We start from the raw sequence: 20,716 nt of genomic DNA, 5'->3' as shown, positions 1-20,716 counted from the left end.
TTCCCTGTAACTTTTTACCAATTGCGCGTAAATCAAAATTAACGTCACCATTGTTCTTCTGATTAAATTTGCGCCTTAAATCTTGTATCACATGACCCTATTCCTATTTTAAAAACTTAACCTTAATTCAAAATGGCGGATTTCAAGATGGTCGCCGTCAGGTATACCCTTACTATATGACTTCCCCCTAGTCCTAATATGTACCCATATATTTGTTACTCACATTTTGTCGTTACAAGAGGTCTTACAGAGCTTTTACCTCCAACTGTATGAAGACTACTCTGTACTTCCATGTGATGTTCTGGTAGCTGTATCTCCTAAATCCCTGGAGCTTCGCACCTACAACTTCACTGAAGTACTGACCACATTTAGTACTACTTTCTCATATGTGTCTCAGTCAGCAACTCGATTCACCCAAACGTAAGGTTTACTTGTGAGAGTATTCTTATGATATTTTACCATAATAGGGCAATGCTACTCAGTAGCTACACATAAGATCTATTTTATGGCAATGTTGGTTTGAAATAAACACCCTGTACTTTGTAACCAAAGTACAGAAATACTTTAAAAATTATGAAATTATGATCAGGAAGACATGGTTCAACGAAAGCTTCCTGGTTATAGCATTATATCATAATGAGTAAACTGTATTCATTTGATATGTTGAATCATTAGAACTTAAAATTTACAACTTAAGAAGGATTTAGCTGTTTCTCAGTATTTTGGATTTTTAAAGAAGTTAGAAGACGTGATGTTCTATCCTAAAAATAAGGTCTAAAATATTCTTAACAATTGTTGACCATTTCCAGATAGGATATACTATTCATATAGACACTGGAATTATCTCTGAGAAATATATGACAAACAGGATTACAACATTGAAACAAGGCTTCCGTGTGTCTAATAAATATTAAAGAGCCTACAATCTACCAACCGTAGCTACGGAACGAACGAACATGGTTTAATTGCAACCTGTCTCTGGGACCGAGAGTCAAGATAGATAACGTCAAAATTTCTGCAAATAAGGATTATAGATGGAGCGCTGTTACGACATGACGCAAGCAACTTAATAATGACAAAAGACTAACAAATTATTTTGTGGTATACGTGCTTTTCTACCTACACTTGACTTTTTTTAAGCTATTATTTCGTTTGGAAAGCTGCCCACATCATTATCCAAGTTGGCGTGAATCCGTCAGACTTGTCAAAACACGAAGTAACTAACATTTGGTTTACCAATTCTCTCTTCCTCGGTATTCGTACACAACTCTACTAATGTGCTAAATTCTACTATTTCCTCCCCCTACACCGTTTTAGTATATTGCCTACCTCTACAACCAACTGTACCTGCATTCCAGTTAATTGGAAGAAATGGACAGTTGATTCATTGCGAAAACCTCGCTTTCTGTTGGTTAATTATGAAATGACGAGACTGGTTCCTCGCTGTCTAGTTTCCTACCACCATTGAGCTATAACAACACAAGAGCTCATGTCAAAATGTTAGTTTGGAAAAGTGGCGCAGGTTGGCGCTGTCTAACGACGTCGTTTATCACGGAAAATTTGACATCTCAAAACGTTCGGACTTAAAACTTCAGATATACGTGCTTTCTGGAACTGTATATGACATGACACTTCATCTCCCTCGGTGCTCCGAGTACCAGCGAACACATTGGGCCCACAGAGGATTACAGAAAAAAAAGGACAAACCAGTACCAGAAAATAAAACACATACGAACTTTTCCACCTTTTCTCTTTCCCTCTCTCTCTTCTATTAAGGAGAATCAATCAAATTAGTATCAACCTTGAATAATAGATGGCAGAGGGAACGAACTTTTCTCGTTGCGTTTTTATTTCTATTTACTCACGGCTTCAATCAACCAAACTCATCATATTTTCTTTCTTGCTTATTTTTCGCTGTCGTAGCACAATTGTAGTGAACGTTATATTTTTCTTTTAAATATAAGTCAGAATTATTTATATGTATCACATGTCACAATAGTGTTAGTTAATAAATAAAGGCTTAATTTGGATAACGCCTTATACAGATATTTGAATTTTTTTGGTGGAGGTTATTTTCTAGATTTTGTGTCATGATTTAGACATTGTATTATTATTAATTTAGCTTAGACGAGTATATGGGGGCAATAAAGAATCTAAACAACAGAACATAATATGTAAAATATGATACGCAAACTTGAAATAAAAATCCTAACTATATCTATATATAGCAATAAAACTACATGAACTTACTGACATAAAATAACGGGTACTTCCGCTTGATGTGAAAAATTGAAATTTAGCATGATTGCAACTTTTCGGGGCTAACCGACAGGAAAATTGTCAAAAGTGAATACTTTTAATTTTTGAGGTGTCTAAAGGAGGGATGAAGAAATTCTCCATGTTATTTAAATGGGCCTTTTTTTGGCGTGTTGCCACGTTTCGCCTAATACTTATTTCGCCTAACCAATTATCTGACACTTTTATAGCAGATAAATAACATTTGTGTCCGCCATTTTAGGCGAAAAAGGATCCTCGTTGGCCTAATTGTCGTTACGCCTAAAATGGTGGACAATTGACTTGACTTTAACGTCCCGTTCAGCAGCGAGGCTATATGAGACGTGGACCTACTGATTAACGTGGAATCGGAACCACATTAGCTCCCGCCGGGAATCGAACCCGGGCCTCCCACGCCAAAGACGCGTACGCTAACCGCTTATACACGGAGGAGCTCTGGTGGGCAATTGAAAAATCGCAGAAATAAAACTGGGGGAAATTTCGAAAGAATATTCCCTTGTATATGAAGAGTTAAAAAATGCGGAATATATTTGTACCGTATTAATATTGATATATTAACCCGCAACCACTATTTTCAAGGAGTTAGGATTACCAAAAACTCCTTTATGTATACCTTGTCCGTCCGAGAGACGAAAAGATCACTATCATACACTTTAGATTCGTTATTATGCTCACCAGTTAAATTTGACTGTAACATACGTGTGTCAACTCATACAAGAATTAAGCTAAAACTGAATTTCTTAGTTGATAACATTGTGTACACTAGTTAAAAGCTGGATACAAATGTGCACGACGGTTGTGCTCTTATTTTGTGTTATTTTGAAAAAAAAACATAGGTGAGTAATTGTCGTTAGTTGATTTGCACATTTTGTTGTTCGTAAATTTCAATCTCATGGATGTAAGGAATTCATGCATTATAATACTGTATTTTGAATACAAAAGTCATCTCGTTTATGGTAACCTACAGATATTGCATTATCACTACCCAGCAGAGGATGGAGCTTTCCGATTACTTTCTAACTGTAGAGTTGCAAATTACTAAACATTGTCATTACGTATAATATGGACATATTCATTTTGTAGAAAATGGGCAGTTATAATAAACATGCACTGAACAATTATCAAATAAACAATGAAACATTTTCATATTATACATAAGCTACCCTTTTCATGTTAGAAGAGAATACTTTGAAAAATATTGTAAGCGCAAAATTATATTTTACTTCAAAGTACACCCCTGTCTGATTCCAGATAATTGGCTATAACCTGAGGGCCGCGGTGGCTCAGTGGTAGAGCGTTCACCTCTGGTGCTTGGGGTACCGGATTCGATCCCAGCCTCCGCCAAGTGAACTTTGAGGTGGACAAACACCGTGTGCGTGGGTTTAATCGGAGTTCTCCCACTTTCTTCATCCCACCATTTCATTCATTACTCATCATCACCGTCTCCTTTAGCCTAACCGGCATAACCGTGGGACGTTAAACTCAAAGATTTCATTTCATTTTGGCTATAACCAACTGACAAATCTCTCTTAACACCATGAAAGAATATACATTACAAATTTGTACTAAGTATTTAAATTCGTGATCACAATGGTCGATCTTTAGCTAAACTTGGGTTTTGCCACATTTTAGAACAATTGTGGTGAAAATTGGCAAATATGACAAAGAAAGTCAGCGGGTTCCGCGCTCGGCCTTTCTAAACCCTAATGCAACAGCAAATGACGTTAACGTTGGAAATAAACTGAAACATATGAGCAAAAACTATATTTTACTTTTATCATATCACATATATTTAAATTTATCCAGTTTGGTTTAGGTATAACATTGTAGTTTTCAAGAACCTAAGAATATTTCAATGCCCATTGTGTGTTTTCTTGTTAATGTTTTCATGAATTTTGCAGTGTAATTCTACAGCTTAAATTTGTTCAGTATTTAGTACCATTTCATCCATTATTATATCTTGCTCTTAGTTTCTTATGGATAACTTTAGTACAAATGAGAGGCACTTGTTCATTTAATCCATAATGCCTGCCTATATTACACATACTTTTTTTTTAATATGGCCAATTGCAGTTAGGTTGTTAGTATTTTTAATTTTCTCGACAACCATTCAAATATTTTAAAAACAAACTCTATGAGAGTAAATACAAGGTTTCAGTCTACACTGCTGTAATATTTGTTGTCAAATTATACAGGGTGGCCCAAAAGTAGTGTACAAACATGTATCGATCAAGTATGATATTTTAATTTATTAAGATAATGAATTTATTTGCTTTAGTTTGTTCCGAGCTTAAGGCATAAGTGAAAATAATTTAAGAACAGATAAGGAATAAACTAAGTCAATACCTGTATCGATAACAATAAGTAAATGATATAAAATGTCATGACCGATCAGTACGAAACTGTATACCTACTTTTGGGCCACCCTGTATTTTAATATCTATGAGAAATTTTAACATTTTTCTTTTACTATCCATATTACCTCACATTACCCTAGCATAAGATTATCCTTCACTACTATTATTCAATTTTTACATCATCTCACAGGCATAGCAACGTTGCTTCGAGACTTATGATATGGGCATTCCCGGTAGTACGTGAAACGAGTAGAACTTCAACTCAAAAGTTATAATTTCATCAATAAAAATAAAAACTAGTTGATTAAGTGCTTCGAGAAAATTCATATTGTAATGCATTGGGACGACAAAAGTAAAAAGAAGCAGAACTGTATTTAAAAAAAAAAAAAGACTGCTAGGATATGAAGAATACTTGTTTATCTTGAGCTTCTTTAAAATGTGTTCCTACTTCAGAATATGTTGTAATAAAAAAAATACAAATGCTGAAAGTAGTGAAAGAGCTTTGAAGTCATTTGCTACATTCGAATTTCAGAGATTCGAGCAAATTCTGAAAAAATAGTCCATTATCATGTGAAATTTACTTTCTACAAAAAAAAAAAAAATACAGTGGATCTATAATGGAACATGATATTAAGAAATTGTATGACCAAATAATTACACAAATAACAGATACGTTTGAATGGAATGAAATATTACACTCAAATGCACTTTTACAAACATCGTGTGTCAGGGTTATTTAAAGTTTTATCCGTTTCCTTCCACTTTCTTCATCCCACCATTTTTATTCAGTATCATCATCACACCTTCTCTTAGTTTCATAGAGCATAAAAATGAGATTCAAACTAAGAGAAAAAAGAAAATACTACCCCTTCTTCAATAGCGAATTCTTAGAAATATTGAAAGGATAGAGATCTAGCTAGAAGTTTTATATGAATTAAAATTATATAGAATCGCAACAGGATTCCTTATAATACATTAACAGTTTACAAAAAAGCATTGAAATTAGAATGAAATTCCCTGAAAGATCAGCAAAACCTATAATCAAATAACTTCTGCATCCAGATAAGAACGAAACAAACAGAAATATAAAATCCAAATAATATTTCTGTTTATACTCACACAAACTATATTTCCTTTAAGATACCGAATAGCAGTACTTTCACAATATCAGATATTTGGAAACAAATTACAAACTAAAATTTACTTTTAAAAAATATTCACCTATAAACAAAATTAATAACAGGGTAAACCGTAATTAAACTATAAACTAAGAGTAACTTGTTTTTCTCTCATCTCAAATATAGCTACTATATACACTGTGAGGACATTGACCTCAAATCAAAAGTATATCTAATGTTCTCAAGATGAAAAGGATAAATAACCGAAACACAACTGTGGAAACGTTTTTCCGAAAGCAAATACTCGTTTCGAAATTTCCCTCTACGAAATTTCCGTGATTGTTTTCTAGTTCGCCATTTTAGGAAAAATGAAGACTAGGCCAAACAAGGATCCTTATTTCGCCTAAAATGGCACACACAAATCTTTTATCATTTATCTGTCATAAAAGTGTCAGATATTTCGTTAGGCGAAACGAAGATTAGGCCAAACGATACAAGATCTTTTTTTGGAACTATGACCTCATGTTTCAGGTACTTGGAATTGGAATAAAAACTTGAAATTCGGTATGCTTGCACGTTTTCTATAGGATTATTGAGCAAATTCACTAAAAATAAAAATTTCGAACTTTAGAGTGGTGATATGGGGAACTGTCATAAATCTTCCCGATGTCATTTATATGCAGAGCTTGAAAAATCCACTCGTCTGCTCACCAGTGGTGAATACTTTTTACATTTGGCGAGTAAAGTCATGGCAAGCAAAGTACATTTGGCGAGTATAAACACTGACTGCAAAATGGTCTGTTATAGTAGATTTTTCGATTTGCTATAGGACGGAAGGTATAGCGTCGTTGGTTTCCCGCGAAAAGTTGTAGTGACTTTTATGGGGAGTTGCCAGCTTGGTTACTCGTGGCTCGCTGAGCGCGGAGATTGGCGGGTGGTGATTGGCTATCTTCTTACTACACCCCCAGTGATGAGCAGGTCCAAGCGCGGGAAGCCAACGATGTTATAACTTCTGGACTTTAGTACTTGCAAGCAAGATTTCTCAAACCCTGTTTATATGGGACATCTTCTACACCCCAAAATGTTTAGGCACTTCTTGTAGAGTTAGAATGATTAAATTTGGCATGATTGTATCCTTCCGAGAGTAACCAACAGCAAAATTGTCAAAAGTAAATATTTTTAGCTTTTAGGTGATCTAAAGGGGAAATGCAAAATCTCCACATTATATAGATGGACGTTTTCCTGGAATACAAAATATTATCTTTTAGGCAGTAGAAATAGGAAAAGAAAATTGAAATTCGGTAGAAGTGATTTAAAAGGTGTGAGGCCGTAGGCCGAGCAAACGTGGGGGTCTGGAGACGGAACCCCCAGCTAGCCAAAGACTAGTAGATCATATAAAATTTAAAATTTGTTACGTGAACCCGATTCAAATCAATTCTTCAAATATTTGTAATTAACTTAATCAGCGAAGAATCAGTGAGTCTCGCATTCTCTTTCGTAACTTGACAGGGAACATGAATAGATCCATGTTAGTATAGATAACACTCTTCGCTCGTCTTGGGTAGCGCGTGAACCTTTGGTGCATGTGGTCCCAGGTTTTGTTTCCTGATGGGAGAGCACTACAATTTGAACTTATTACGTTGATTCGGATTCAACTTTAAATTCCAGGTCCACGTCTCGTATAGCTTTGGTGCTGGAAAGAGATGTTAAACTCCAACAAAACAAACAAGAGCTAGTATATACAGGGTGTTACAAAAATTATAACAATATTTTGGTAATAGGTTCCTCACATTAGATAAAATAAAAAAAGGTTCATATGGACCTGTGGCAGAGATGGATAGGGTCGGTGGGTCGATGGGTCAGTGGATCAAGTTTTCTGAGTGGGTCAGTGGATCGTGGGTCAATAGCATGTGACCCACTGTGACACACCACCCACCATGACCCACTGCGACCCACCACCCACCATGACCCATTGCGATCCACCGACTCAGTCTGACCTACAGACTCACTCTGCTCTCTGCATTGTAGACAGGATCTTCTAAAGACTGGTAAATTTGTCTCTGTTTTACTTTCAAGACCATTTCCATTCATTTCCCTTCCTTTTCCATTTGTTTCTGGCTACCAGGTGAGAACATCTAAGTGAAAAAAAGAACTTCAGGCACTTTTGCATATTGATATTTGCAATTGTAATAATGGCAATAGGAATTATACTACTACTTTGCTTTCGAGGCCTGTGAGCTTTTAGAGGAGCAAACTACTGGAAAAAATACATTTTTGAATCACTATCTATATTATAAAAGAGAACGTACAAAACCTTTGTACCCTCATCACGCTAATACGGCTGAACCAATTTCTTTTATTTTTGGGGGGTTATTAGGATTTGGACCCTAGATGGTTTTTATCATATCACTTTAATTTTTAATTACCAGTGTCTTGAGATAATTGACCATTCAAGTGTCCATACGTACAAATCCTTTGTTATTAGTTCATCATAGGTATAAAAATAAACGTATTTATATGCAACCCGCATGACCGTGTCACTCGGCGGGTTAACATAAATGACAGGCGTTTTAATGTTAACATTTACTGCAATTTGAAAGCGAAAAAGTAAAAATTATCTAAGTAACAAAGTTTATTGCGTTCCGGGGTGACCGCAGCGAAGCGGGTCACTCGGCGGGTTAACATAAATGACAGGCGCTATAATGTTAACATTTACTGCAATTTGAAAGCGAAAAAGTAAAAATTATCTAAGTAACAAAGTTTATTGCGTTCCGGGGTGACCGCAGCGAAGCGGGGTGAACGCTGCTAGTAATATATAAATTATTATATAAAAATTGAATGTAACTAGGTATGTCTGATCATCACGGCCAAATTGCAAAGTCAAATGAAATGACTTTTGGTATATAGTTAGCTCTTAATCCAAATTGGGACGTTATATTACTTTCATTATAATAGCTACATATCGTAAGGAGGTAGTGAGGATCCGAATTTTTGCGAAAAAAATTGAGTATCTCGCAAGCCGTTCAACTTACTGAGCTGAAATTCAGAGTATTAACTCTTTATTGAAAATAAACAGAATGTGTCCTAGCATTTTTTTAAATTCTCCTTTATGGGGGGGGGGGATTTTCTATACATGGTAAAATTGGTAGTGAGTTGGTTTGTAAAAATGATGGAAAACGATCGATATTAGTTAAGAAAAAATTCAGAAACAAAAAATAAAGTTGCTGAAGCTTATATTTATTATATGGAGCGCTTACAACAGAGGGTAATCAACTCATAAAGTTGTGAGAAAAATAGACATAAAACTGTAAGCTTAATTACACGGAAATTTTAAGTTTAATTTTGGATTGTACTCATAATTATATGGAAATTTTTGCACTTTTTTCCCCTTTACGTTTGTTTACTTACCTTGATTTGGGACTTGCAAATTTCATCCTTTTTTCCACTGAAAAGTATCGATAATTCAACAAGGAAATAATTATACTATGATAATTTAATTGAAATTCATCGTAATTTGGCCCATGACAAACAGCAGTGTGGTAATTGAAGGGGAAGAAGGAGGGAAATTCCTATCACCTCTGAACACTTCTCAGGAACCTCGTTCCCTTTTGCTTTCTAGGGGGAGGGAACTTGGTAATGACATCAAACTTTCATGTGTAATTACAAAAATTAAATTTATAAACAAATAAGAAATCATCAGTTTATCAGGCTTTAATTGATAATAATTTATTCACAAGATTCCTTATCGAAGGCGTGGTAGATGAAGTTTCTGTTCTACATGTGTCGACATTGCCAACTGACATGGTCGATATGGAAAAGATGTTGTATGGTGATAGAGAGATGATACTTCTTGCTGAGTATTTCAAACCTGACCAAGAAAAATCGTTATCAGACTTAAGTCTAACAAGTAGATTGTCGATGAGAAGTTGCAGAAATCGGGTAGAAGTATTATCAATTTCCACGACAGAGTGCGAACAGGGATTTCCCCTTATGAATTTACAGATGACTGATATTAGAAATAGACTAAGTGCTCAAACATTGTCTAACTTGTTGCTCATCAATGTTAATGGCCCACCGCTAGAAAAGCTCGAAATAGACGAGCTAGTTATTTCTTGGCTGAAGGATGGACATCACTCTGCTGCGGATAATTTACCACGAAAAAGCTCTGCAGGCCAACAGGAAATAAACCCGATTTCAGATTTGTTTTAAGTTGGCAAAGTAGAGTTATGGAAAATGTATACTTGTATTACTAATGGCTTGTTTGTGTTATTTAATTTTGTGCCTAATTTTGTGCCTAAAAAAATGTTTTTGGAATAACATATTTGATACTGCAAGGATATGATGACGAAAAATTATGATAAAAAATGTCCACGCTCTTACACAACAGCACTATGCTTTCGGAAGCTTGAAATTTTCCTAACTAGTAGCAGAAATTCTGAGAATTCTGAAACATTTTATAAACATTTCAAATTCCCTGACTCTTCCAGGACTCGCTCACCTCGCCACCATGTATTGCAAGTAATACAAATCTCCTCATAAGAAAGAGTTATCAAAAGCTTCCTATAGTTTATTTTTAACGCTGATCCTTCTTTTTCTCATTTCATTTCATCCTTCCTTATTTTTTTCATTTCTGGTCTCGAAGGACCCCTTGGACACACACACCCTTGGCTACGTGCCTGCTAGTCATCATGGCCAAATTGCAAAATTAGTTAGGCCCCAATCCCAACTGCGAAGTTATCAGACGCGTATCGCTTTCATTATAATACATATCTAATACATTATAATACATAATACATATCTTGCGAAAAATTTGAGTATCTCACAAGCAGTTCAACTTAGGGAGCTGAAATTCAGCACATTAAAACTTTTATTAAAAATTAATAGAACGTGTCCTAGCATTTTTTAAAATTCTCTTTTATGGGGAGTCACTTTCTATATAGAATATGATATGGGAAATTGGTAATGAGTTGATTGGTAAAAATAATCGAAAACGATAGATACTAGTTGAGAAACAATTATTAATTGAGAAGCAAAAAATACAGGGCTTCGCATTATATATCCACTGTTTTCTGTCGTAATAATTGCTGAAGCTTATCTTTATTATACTATGGAACATTCAGAACACAAAGCAATCAAGGCATAAAGTTGTGATAAAAATAGACATAAAATTTGTATTGTAAGCTTAATTACATGGAAATTTTAAGTTTGTACGTTAAGTTTAATTATCCGGAAAATTTTACACCCCTTTTTCTTCTTTACTTTGGTCTACTAGGTATATCTTGTTTTGAGACTTTCAAATTTAATTCTATTTTGCACTGAAAAGTGTATGTAATTCTACATGGAAATAATAATTATATATGATAATTACAAGCACTTTACCATTTTACATAAAGATCAGATTGTAACAGAACAGTGCTTGAACGATTGATTGTAGAAATTCAAACTCCGATAAGAGATAATTTCACAGTCTTGTTTTATTACAAGTGTAGACTCTTCAGTTATTGAAGAGGGCGTGGATCATGGGTCAGAGTTGATGACGATGGTTTTTGATGGGTGATCGGTCATGGTGGGTCAGAGTGGATCACGGTGGGTCGTGGGTCACTATAGGTGGCGGGTCAGTGGATCGTGGGTTAATTTTTACTGATTCATGCCATTTCTGTACATAACATGAATGATGAATGTGAAATACAGAGTACTTGAACGAAACTCTTCTTAAAATTAAGGATAAGATTAGCATTAATATTATAATTATAATTTTACTCCAGATACCTATCTGATTTCTTTTTTTACATTAAACTTATAGGTGTTACTTGATTCTTGTTTACAATTAGCATTTGTAAATTATTCTATTGATAAGTAACATTTGTAAGTAATATAAATTACTTACTTAAACTTCATTTAAATTATAAGACCCAATTCTGCAAACTTTAGTATTATTAATCATAGTAATGTACTCAACAAAGTTATTTCAAATTTTGCTTCGGGGTGGAGCAAAACCCCTTAGATGTCAGTAGATTTTCAGGCTTTCCATTGGTATATTATTATCTTACAGATTAAAATATAGAGCTCCTTCGTGGTTAAGCGGTTAGCGTACGCGCCTAAGGGTGGGAGACCAGGGTTCGATTCCCCAAATAGGGAAATCGCGGTCGAAAAGTGGGAGGGCCACAGTCGACGGTGGCGGACCGCCAGTACGGATCATACACGACTATGTACAGGAAAACCATCTTTTTGCCGGCTCGGGTCAGAGGCAGCAGGTAGCCGCCGACCCTTTGCCGACTGTACGTCGGCAGAGAGACGACATCCGGGAGGGATGGTAACAGTTCTAACTCTCTGCCGAAGAAACTGAGAGCCTGTGCGCCGCCGCCGTTTTCGAGACGACTTAGTCGCTAGGCCGCCTAATTCTCGATCCTAAACCAGCCTTTGAAACGCCATACTGCCTACCGCACCGCTACGTCGCCGTTTTGTTGACCGTAAATCAATCGTCAGAATGTTGTCTTTCCATCCTTTTATAACCAATGTCGTAGATTTACCTCGCCTTTGCCGACCCAAAATCGACCTGTGGGAAGTTGTTTCGACGTTCTTGTGCCGGCACGGCTACTTTTGTAGCATATTTTCCGCGAGGCGGACAGTCGCGGGTGGCCCTTTCGCTGCGGAGACGAACATCGGCAGCAATTCCCTATGGGGTAGTTCGGATTCCACGTAACCAGTAAGTCTGTCTCATATAGCCTCACTGCTAAAAGGGACGTTAAACTCAAACTCAACTCAACTCACTAAAATGTATACAAATGTCAAACCCAGAGGAGTAATTGACTCCCCCTGAAACCCCAAATGACGCTCCTGCTATGTACTTCATCCTTTTTGTACACCTTATTTTTAATTCCAGATTCTAATGTGACATTGCTATCTGACCAATGTAGATATCTGAGGACTCTGGATCTCGCATATAATTTTATCTCTGATATTGATCAAGTAATTGATGTGGCTCAAAGACTTCCGTATGTGGCTGGGTTGAATTTACAAGGAAATCCTTGTGCGGTAAGTGCCGTAATGGAAAACAATGAATCAGTTTAGAGACCTGTCAACGTTTCCACATGTGAAGGAACAGTATTTTTTCTTTTCTTTTTCATTTGATAGATTTGTCTATAAAAGTTAAAGAAAACAATATTAACTGATTTTAAGGAAAGCGCTAAAAACTAATAATAATGATAATAAAACGCTAAAAGCAAAAAATAATTAATTACTATTATCTATAGAAAAATTAAGTCGGTGTCAAGCTAATAAATTAATTTCAATAAAATTATCATTCAAACTAATTTGGTATCAGGCATTAATTCGTTTGATTTGACACAAACTTAATTTTTTAGTAGATAATAGTAATGAATTATTTTCTGCTTTTAAACGCTATATTATTATTGTTGTTTTCTGCTTTTAAGAGCTTTATTATTATTATTATTATTATTATTATTATTATTATTATTATTATTATTATTATTATTATTATTATTATTATTATTATTATTAAGAGTTTTATTATTATTGTTTTCTGCTTTTAAGCTCTTTAATATTATTATTTTCTGCTTTTGCTGAAATCAATTAATATTGTCTTCTTTTAGTGTTTACTTTCTGCTTTTTGGTATGTTTTGAAGTTTTTCTTTTTAACTTCGTTTAGTTTTTATTTTATTATTATTATTATTTATTTTTACTTTTTCGCTTTCTCAGTAGTTTAGTTAGAAACCTAAAGATAGGACACTAATTTAGTATAAAATTAATAGGCCTAGAAAACTGTGAACAAATATAGTTTTTTTTTAAAAAAAAAAATCGGTTTACGCGTTATGGGATATGTGAATATACGAGAATCATGACAACTGTTTCTTTATGAAAATGGGAACGAAACAATGCATCCTGAAATATGCTAATGAAAGCTTAGTACATACATAAATATTATATATAGCAAGTTGGATAAACATACGTATCCCCATGAAAATGTAGCACGAGAAAAAATATGTACAAGAAATCATTCGTTACATTTACGGAACGTATTGCAATTCAGAAAGCAATTGTAATGGTGGTAAGAATGTACTCTCATTTCAGTTGAAGAAACGCTATTGTTTCATCATCTATAGATCTTAATTTCTAACATTTTAAGCATGTGTCATTAGATTATTTGAAATCCAGAAGCGGCAAATGAGTAAAACTGATCCCAGCTATGATAGGCATATTTTGGTTTCCATTCCCATCCCGTCTTAGGAATGCGCACGAGACGAGTCGAGACAGGATTTTCCTAATAAATTTCGAGTCGAGATACGGCTCCTCCAATAGAGAAATATACATTTTTCGAGTCGAGACCACTTTTACAGCACATTTTCGAGACGAGACAACCAAAAATCTTGTCTCGTGCGCATCCCTACGTCCGGCTCTTCTAATTCAGTTTATCACTAGTGAGAGTCGAGATGATCTTTCATGCTTTGGTATTCATCGATTCTTACTTAGTTTCCATTGTTGATATTTCTATTGTAAAATGATTTTCAACTATATCTGGAGCAAAGCAATATTAATGAACATTTAAACAGTAGATATGTATAGATAGACACAATAAATGAATTACAGGGAATTCTAAAGTATCTGAGAAAATCTGGAAGCTCGATTTTGGAACGATTAACTGGCATGGCTTGTAACTCTGAGCATGAATTGGAGACTCAAGCAATGTTTTTTGTAAAGAAAACTTAACTGTAAAAAAGGTGATTAAGACTTGATTTTGAGATGTAGCAAATTTCTTGCTCCCTGAAATTTGGCTTAGCCTTATACAATATCTAAATGCATGGGGGAGGTTAAGAGGCCTAATCACTGCGAAATTAAAATACCGCTAATTTTACAATAATTATGTGATATCTTCAAATAGATAAAAGCAAAATGTGGAATAAGAGTGCGCTAAACAATATTATTTTGCATGAGGTACCGTCAAGATAACAATATTATTTTGCATGAGTCACCTAGTAGCTTTCCGTTTGCAGCATTTAGAAACGCGAAAATAAATGCCGATTTTCTAAATAGCTGGAAATCGAAAGCAGGTAAGTGAGTCGTTAACATGGTATCTCATGTAAAATAATATTGTCTAAGGCGCTCTTGTTCTACATTTCAATTATCTTTTATCTATTTGAAGATATCGCATAATTATCGTAAAATTAGCGGTATTTTAATTTCGCAGTGATTCTTGGCGCTCTTGTTCTACATTTCGATTATCTTTTATCTATTTGAAGATATCGCATAATTATTGTAAAATTAGCGGTATTTTAATTTCAGCAACAAAACAAATCCTCTACAAAATGTGCTATACAAAAGTAAATAGCGAAGTGTTATGTGACAAGGTTCGTATTGAAAGTCAAAAGAAACGGTCAAAAGTCACTTCACACGCCCGATACTGTAACGGAAACTGGTACAATCCGCGGCGAAAAACCTGCAACATGAGGATGTAAGTTTATTGTGAAACTACGCCTAACAGCACAGGGAATGAACATAATGTCTAAGTGGAACGAATCACGCCAGGATAAACCTCGGCCTCCTCCCATGCATACTTATTTTGGAGCAAAAGACTTCGTCATTTCACAATAAACTTATATGCTCATGTTGCAGGTTTTTTGCCGCGGATTGTACAATAATGCTAGAAATCCAAACCAATCATAACTTAGAGGCAAACTTCGTATTTTTCAGTCAACAGCTTTGAAAAATCATGAAACGAGATGTGCAATTGCACCCATTCAAAGTATCGGTGACGCATCAGTTATTGAAAGTTGGTAACCAACGCGAGAGCGTTTTTGTAAATATTTTATAGCAAAAGTTGTTTTAGAAACTGCAGAGTTAAAACACGTGCTTATGTTGAACGAGAAACGGTTCCGGTCGTTAGGTTATGTGAACTCGCAGAAAAAGAAGACCACATGCGAAAGTTGCTAAGATTGAGTTGTGATGTGCAGTGTTCTCTCTTGTCAAACTATTAAATAAGGTAATCAACTTCCAATCTTCTTGATGACGCTTCAGCTTACACAGCAACAGTAATTCTTTAGCCAATCGACAGGTCTTTCTACACGTCAGGATCAGCAGCAAAAAGACTGCCTAACTTTGGCGTCCTCATTCCTTTGATCTGTCTTTTCTAACTTTTATCTTTAGGGTAAACTGAAAGCAGAAGTGTACAGACCAACCCTAGAATTCTCTATCAGTTAGCATATGAACTCAAGTATCACATCTATTTCACTCAACAAGCAAAGGTGCAAACATGCCTTAATGCCAATAGTGGACAATTCTAGTACTTCCTCCAAGCTCGAAGAATCTATTCATTTACACATGTTACATGATTTGCATGTTTAGGTGTTGAACTTTCTTGGGGTTACTAACAAAATATTCAACCTGTATCACATAGTCCCTTGTATATAATTTCAAAATGATAGAAGACATATTTTTAATTAATAAAAAATGTCTCCTTCCTCTTTAATCTCCTCTTGTTAGATCTTCCTACTTACTTTTCAGTAGCTAAATCTGCTACGGTCTCGTGTGCTTTGCTAGGATCGAATTAGGGCAGTAGAAATCTGAGATCAAGAAGTTTATCTTATTATGTCAGAAGAGTTTTGAATTTTTATATTCAGGAAATAAATTCATTGATCTACTTTTGGTATTGATTGCGCAAGTTCCCAACTGGATCCAACCCAAAAATCAAGCAGATAAGACCTCACTAGAGAGGACTTAAAAGGTATGGTAAGGACGGGGCAGATGGATGGTGGGGGCAGACGGACAGGAGTTAAGAAATATAGTAATAGGAAATATGCTAACCTGGCAACAGTGAGTTGAGTCATGTGTGGTGTTTGGTTATAGTTCGTGCTTCACATCGCAGGAGTAGGATTCACTGAATATCGTATGTGTACAGCACTATTGCAAAGAAATTGGCACAATTACACGGAGGCAAGTGTCCCAAAACGTGACTTCTAAAAACTCGACTTCAGAAATTAAATATTTGACAAGGAAGGAAAGTTGCAAAACATTCGCGGGAGGAGCAGCAGACAATAGATGGATAGTCACACGCACAACTAGAGTAAATGAATGTTGCGTGCCATCTATTGAGTAGGGTCAGAAATATTTGAAACCAATGTGTGTGCGGGGCAGACGGACACGCAATTAGCGGGGCAAACGGACAGTGACCTAAATGGTTAGTATGAAATAGAAAAACAATATTTCTGTGTATGTATATTACTTAAGAGGTTTCTTACTAGTACTACCATTTCTTCCAAAGATGGTACGTTATCGATCTCGTACAACACACAGATGCAAATAGGAAAATGAGTCCATAGCCGCTGCTGTTAGAGCTGTACGTGAAGACAAGATGCCTTTGTCAACTGCAGCGACAGCTTTCAATGTCCCTCGTAATACACTACGACGAGCGTTATGTCATCGCACATAATCCGAAAGTTTGGAAATCATACAACATTCTCAGCACAGCAGAAAATGAATTAGAAAAGCATCTATCTACTTGCCTTGGACGAAATGGGATTTGAGCTAACTCTACGCGAATTACGAAAGTTGGCGTACAACTTTGCTGTTGAGAACAAATACAAACACATATTCAATAATGATGCAAAAATGGCTGGTTAAGATTCGGAGCATAGTTTCATACAACGTCACAAGACACTTAGTGCGCTTGTAGCGCAATCATTTTCCTATGCTACAGCTAGAAGTTTAACTCGTGGAAACGATATCTCGAGGGAGAAGACTGGGTAATGTGTACAGGTTGTTTTTTCTGGTTCCGTGTGAAATGCGATCCAAATGGTCGTGATGAATACTTTGTACGCACTCATTGTAGCAGTGTTAGTAATTTATAAACTGTAACTGTAACTGTCCGTTTGCCCCACTATTTTTGTCCTTCTGCCCCACCCCATGGGGCATATGGACATCTTGCACCCTTGTATACTAATTGTTCAATATATCCTTGACTAATTGACAAACTGATTTCTTTGTTATACTTTTACTTTGTACAAAGCATACTGGTTTGTAAGAAATATATTGAGTTCTCTTCGGTCATTTGTATTCATACAAGCAACAGAAAACTGCTTAGCATGTCCGTTTGCCCCGTCTTTACCATACGATCTGCTACTAAAAGGTCCCCTTAAAACTATTTACAATGAACACATTACAGTAGTAACACTACATAACGTTTACTAACTATATATTATATATATTTTTATTTAGATGTGTGTCTGTTATCCAGTTATATTTGGCCATACACGGCTTTGCTATATAGACGATATCCAACTATTAGAAACAGACAAAAAAGTAGTACCAGGACTTGACCTTCAAAAATGTAGGAGGTTGGCAGGAATTGAGGTTACCTGTTATAGGTTGATGGGTATTCCAAAGCCACCTGCAACAAAGGTAAGAATATTAATTGCGTTTCTTATCATGCCTAATTATCTTTGAATTGTCTCTTAAAAATCTCCCGAAATCCATAACTTCAATATGAATAGGCTACTCTGATCGTTATCTAGACTAGTGCATATTTACAAATTTATTGCATGATATAAATTTGAGTGGATCATTGGTTCGAATCACACTGGAGAACATGGGCGAGGTTTTACCTGTCCTTAGTATGCCTGTGTTAATTTTCCTACTCTTTGGATTTGATAGAAACGTGTAAAAAAAATTACAGGGCAGATGCAAATAACCACTCGCCCAGGGCGAGTACTTCACTGGTGCGGGCTAGTATTCAATATAATATCGAAGGTAAGTAAATTATTTCTATTGTGGGATATCGGCTAGTAGCTTTTTTCCTTGGGCTAGTAATATGCTGTTGCTTATTTGCACCCCTGTTATAATATATCGCTCCCAGAAAGCAGAAAGGTGCTAAGCGCCACTTTCCTTGATTTTCAACTAAGTGCATATCCTGACTACCTTTTTCATGTTTAATGTTGTGCAGAAAGGGAACAAGTGGCAGTAGACAATATGAAAGATCTGCAGTGAAAACTGAATTCCAGAAGGAAGAAAGAATCGGAATTAATTAGTGTTACATTCGTTTTTTATGCTCTCCTGAGAAATTATGCATTTTAGTGCTTAGCACCTTTCTGCTTTCTGGGGGCGATATATTTTCAAAAAAGGTTCAAAATGCGGTGACAAAAAAGGAAAAATGGGCTCCATCCGATACTTCAGTTTAACACATAAATAAAACTGCAATACATAGAACTGTAGAATACACAATATATTGAGCTGATTCGATGAAATATCCTACTGACGTATGTCACTTTCAAAGGCTAATAAAGAAAATAAAAACTACAGTCCCTATCCATCCAGTGTAGTCTTCGACTGCAGCCAGACTCTTGCCATTGCTTAACCAACAATTAATGACAAAACAAATGTAGTTTGTGACGCGAAGTCCTCAACCGCATGTTTCGTAGCCAGGTCATGAAGGAAATTATTCCCTGTCAAGAAGTAATTGAGATGCCGAATGAAGTGGTAATCAGCATGAGAGACGTCAGCAGAATATGATGGGTGAGAGATAAGGTTTCCTACTCAATTCATAGAGAGTCTGCACTGTATATGAACGTATATTGCTGTGCAACACAAGAACACCATGCCTGTTAACAACTGATAAATAGTTGCGGGTAAGTATGCGATGCATTTCATGCAGTTCAACTGTAACAATCCGCAGTGATGGTTTTGCCTCTATTGAAGGAAGATATCGATCACTCACACCATATACTGTCATAACAACAACTACACATGTGGGTTGAGAGCTGATTCAGGGAACCGTCCTGGATGCTGATCACAATTCAACCATTGTCCTGATCGTTCACGATTGTCAATTTTTCATCTGAAGTGACAATCGGATATAAGAATCTTTTTGGGATATTCCTTACACTTAGAAAACTGCATCCTCCAGACTGTGATCCTTCTTGCCTAGTTTTAACTTATATAACACCCATGTGTTCAACTTTTCCATATTACCATTTGTGCGAAGCTGTCGCATGGCAGTGGTATAATATTTTGCTACAACATATGAGGTGTGTTCAAAAAGTATCGAGCGAAAAGTAAAAAAGTATATTTTCCCGCATAAACAAATGAAGCGCGGGTGACTTTCAGTGTAGATGGAAAGGGGACACTCATGCGCAGTCGTGAATTTTTTTCTGCCAGCAGAAAGCGTCAGTCGCTGGTAGTTGGCCAACGAGTGAAGACGTGTAGTGAGCGGTCGTCAGATTTCAGTTCTTTTTTTTTTTTTTTTTTTTTTTTGTAAAACGACAAAACTTGAGCAGCGATATTGCATAAATTTTGCCAAAAGCTTGACGATGTTGAAGTTGAAAACATTCAATGGATCAGTACATTCAATTTTCAACAAGAATTTGGGCATGAGAAGAGTGCCCGCGAAATTTGATTCAGGCATTCACCACCAAACACAACTTTCCAGAGTGTCGTCACGCTTCCTACTCAACCGACATGTCTCCGTCTGCCTTTTGGTTATTTCCCAAGCTGAAAATGCCACTAAAGGGAACCCTATTTGAGTCAAGAGAAGACATCACGCAGATGCAACAGAATGGTTGGTCGTCATTGCAGAAACTCCGTTCCAGAAGTGTTTCCCACAATGGTGGGAGCGCTGGGAGAAGTGTGTGCATTTTGCCAACCAGTTTCGATACTTTTTGAACACACCTCGTATTTCTGGTAATGTATAATTTTGTCAACATTCCTATTGAATGTGTCATGTTTCATATGGAGTAAGTCACCAGGGAGCGGTCAATAATCATAATAGTATGTGGTAGATGTAGAAAGGTAAGTACGTATAATTTTTCGTATTTCTTTATCCATTTATGCACTGTTGCTTTCTATGCAGTTTATTACGGGTATGTTATCAGTTTCTTTGCTTTTAATCATGATTTACGGTTCACAGGCGGTAGGCTACCTGTTAGAAGAATATCCAAGAAT

General features: G+C 35.9%; 2 protein-coding genes across 4 annotated transcripts in view; one reads left to right on the top strand and one right to left on the bottom strand.

Moving 5' to 3' along the window:
• LOC145672148 (uncharacterized) overlaps window positions 1–1,744 on the bottom strand; it is a 465,896-nt gene extending 464,152 nt beyond the window's left edge. The window contains exon 1 of one of the 3 annotated variants that reach the window (XM_081741523.1): window positions 1,348–1,744. In XM_081741523.1, the coding sequence (XP_081597649.1) occupies window positions 1,348–1,353 (6 nt within the window). In that variant the 5' untranslated portion in view covers window positions 1,354–1,744. Of the gene's footprint in view, window positions 1–1,329 lie in introns of all 3 variants that reach the window. The other 2 variants (XM_081741504.1, XM_081741513.1) reach the window with 2 other exon arrangements.
• The window catches only part of LOC145672139 (leucine-rich repeat-containing protein 43-like), a 66,610-nt gene that overhangs the window by 8,117 nt on the left and 37,777 nt on the right, over window positions 1–20,716 (top strand). The window contains exons 3-4 of the mRNA XM_081741466.1: window positions 12,654–12,805; window positions 17,999–18,181. Coding sequence (XP_081597592.1) covers window positions 12,654–12,805; window positions 17,999–18,181 — 335 coding nt within the window. The remainder of the gene's footprint in view (window positions 1–12,653; window positions 12,806–17,998; window positions 18,182–20,716) is intronic.

Source organism: Thermobia domestica, chromosome 2 (genome assembly GCF_964235325.1).
Source record: "Thermobia domestica chromosome 2, izTheDome1.hap1.1, whole genome shotgun sequence".
NCBI lineage: Eukaryota > Metazoa > Arthropoda > Insecta > Zygentoma > Lepismatidae > Thermobia > Thermobia domestica.
The sequence above is the reverse complement of the archived record's forward strand: the minus strand, read 5'-3'. Positions and strand labels throughout refer to the sequence as shown.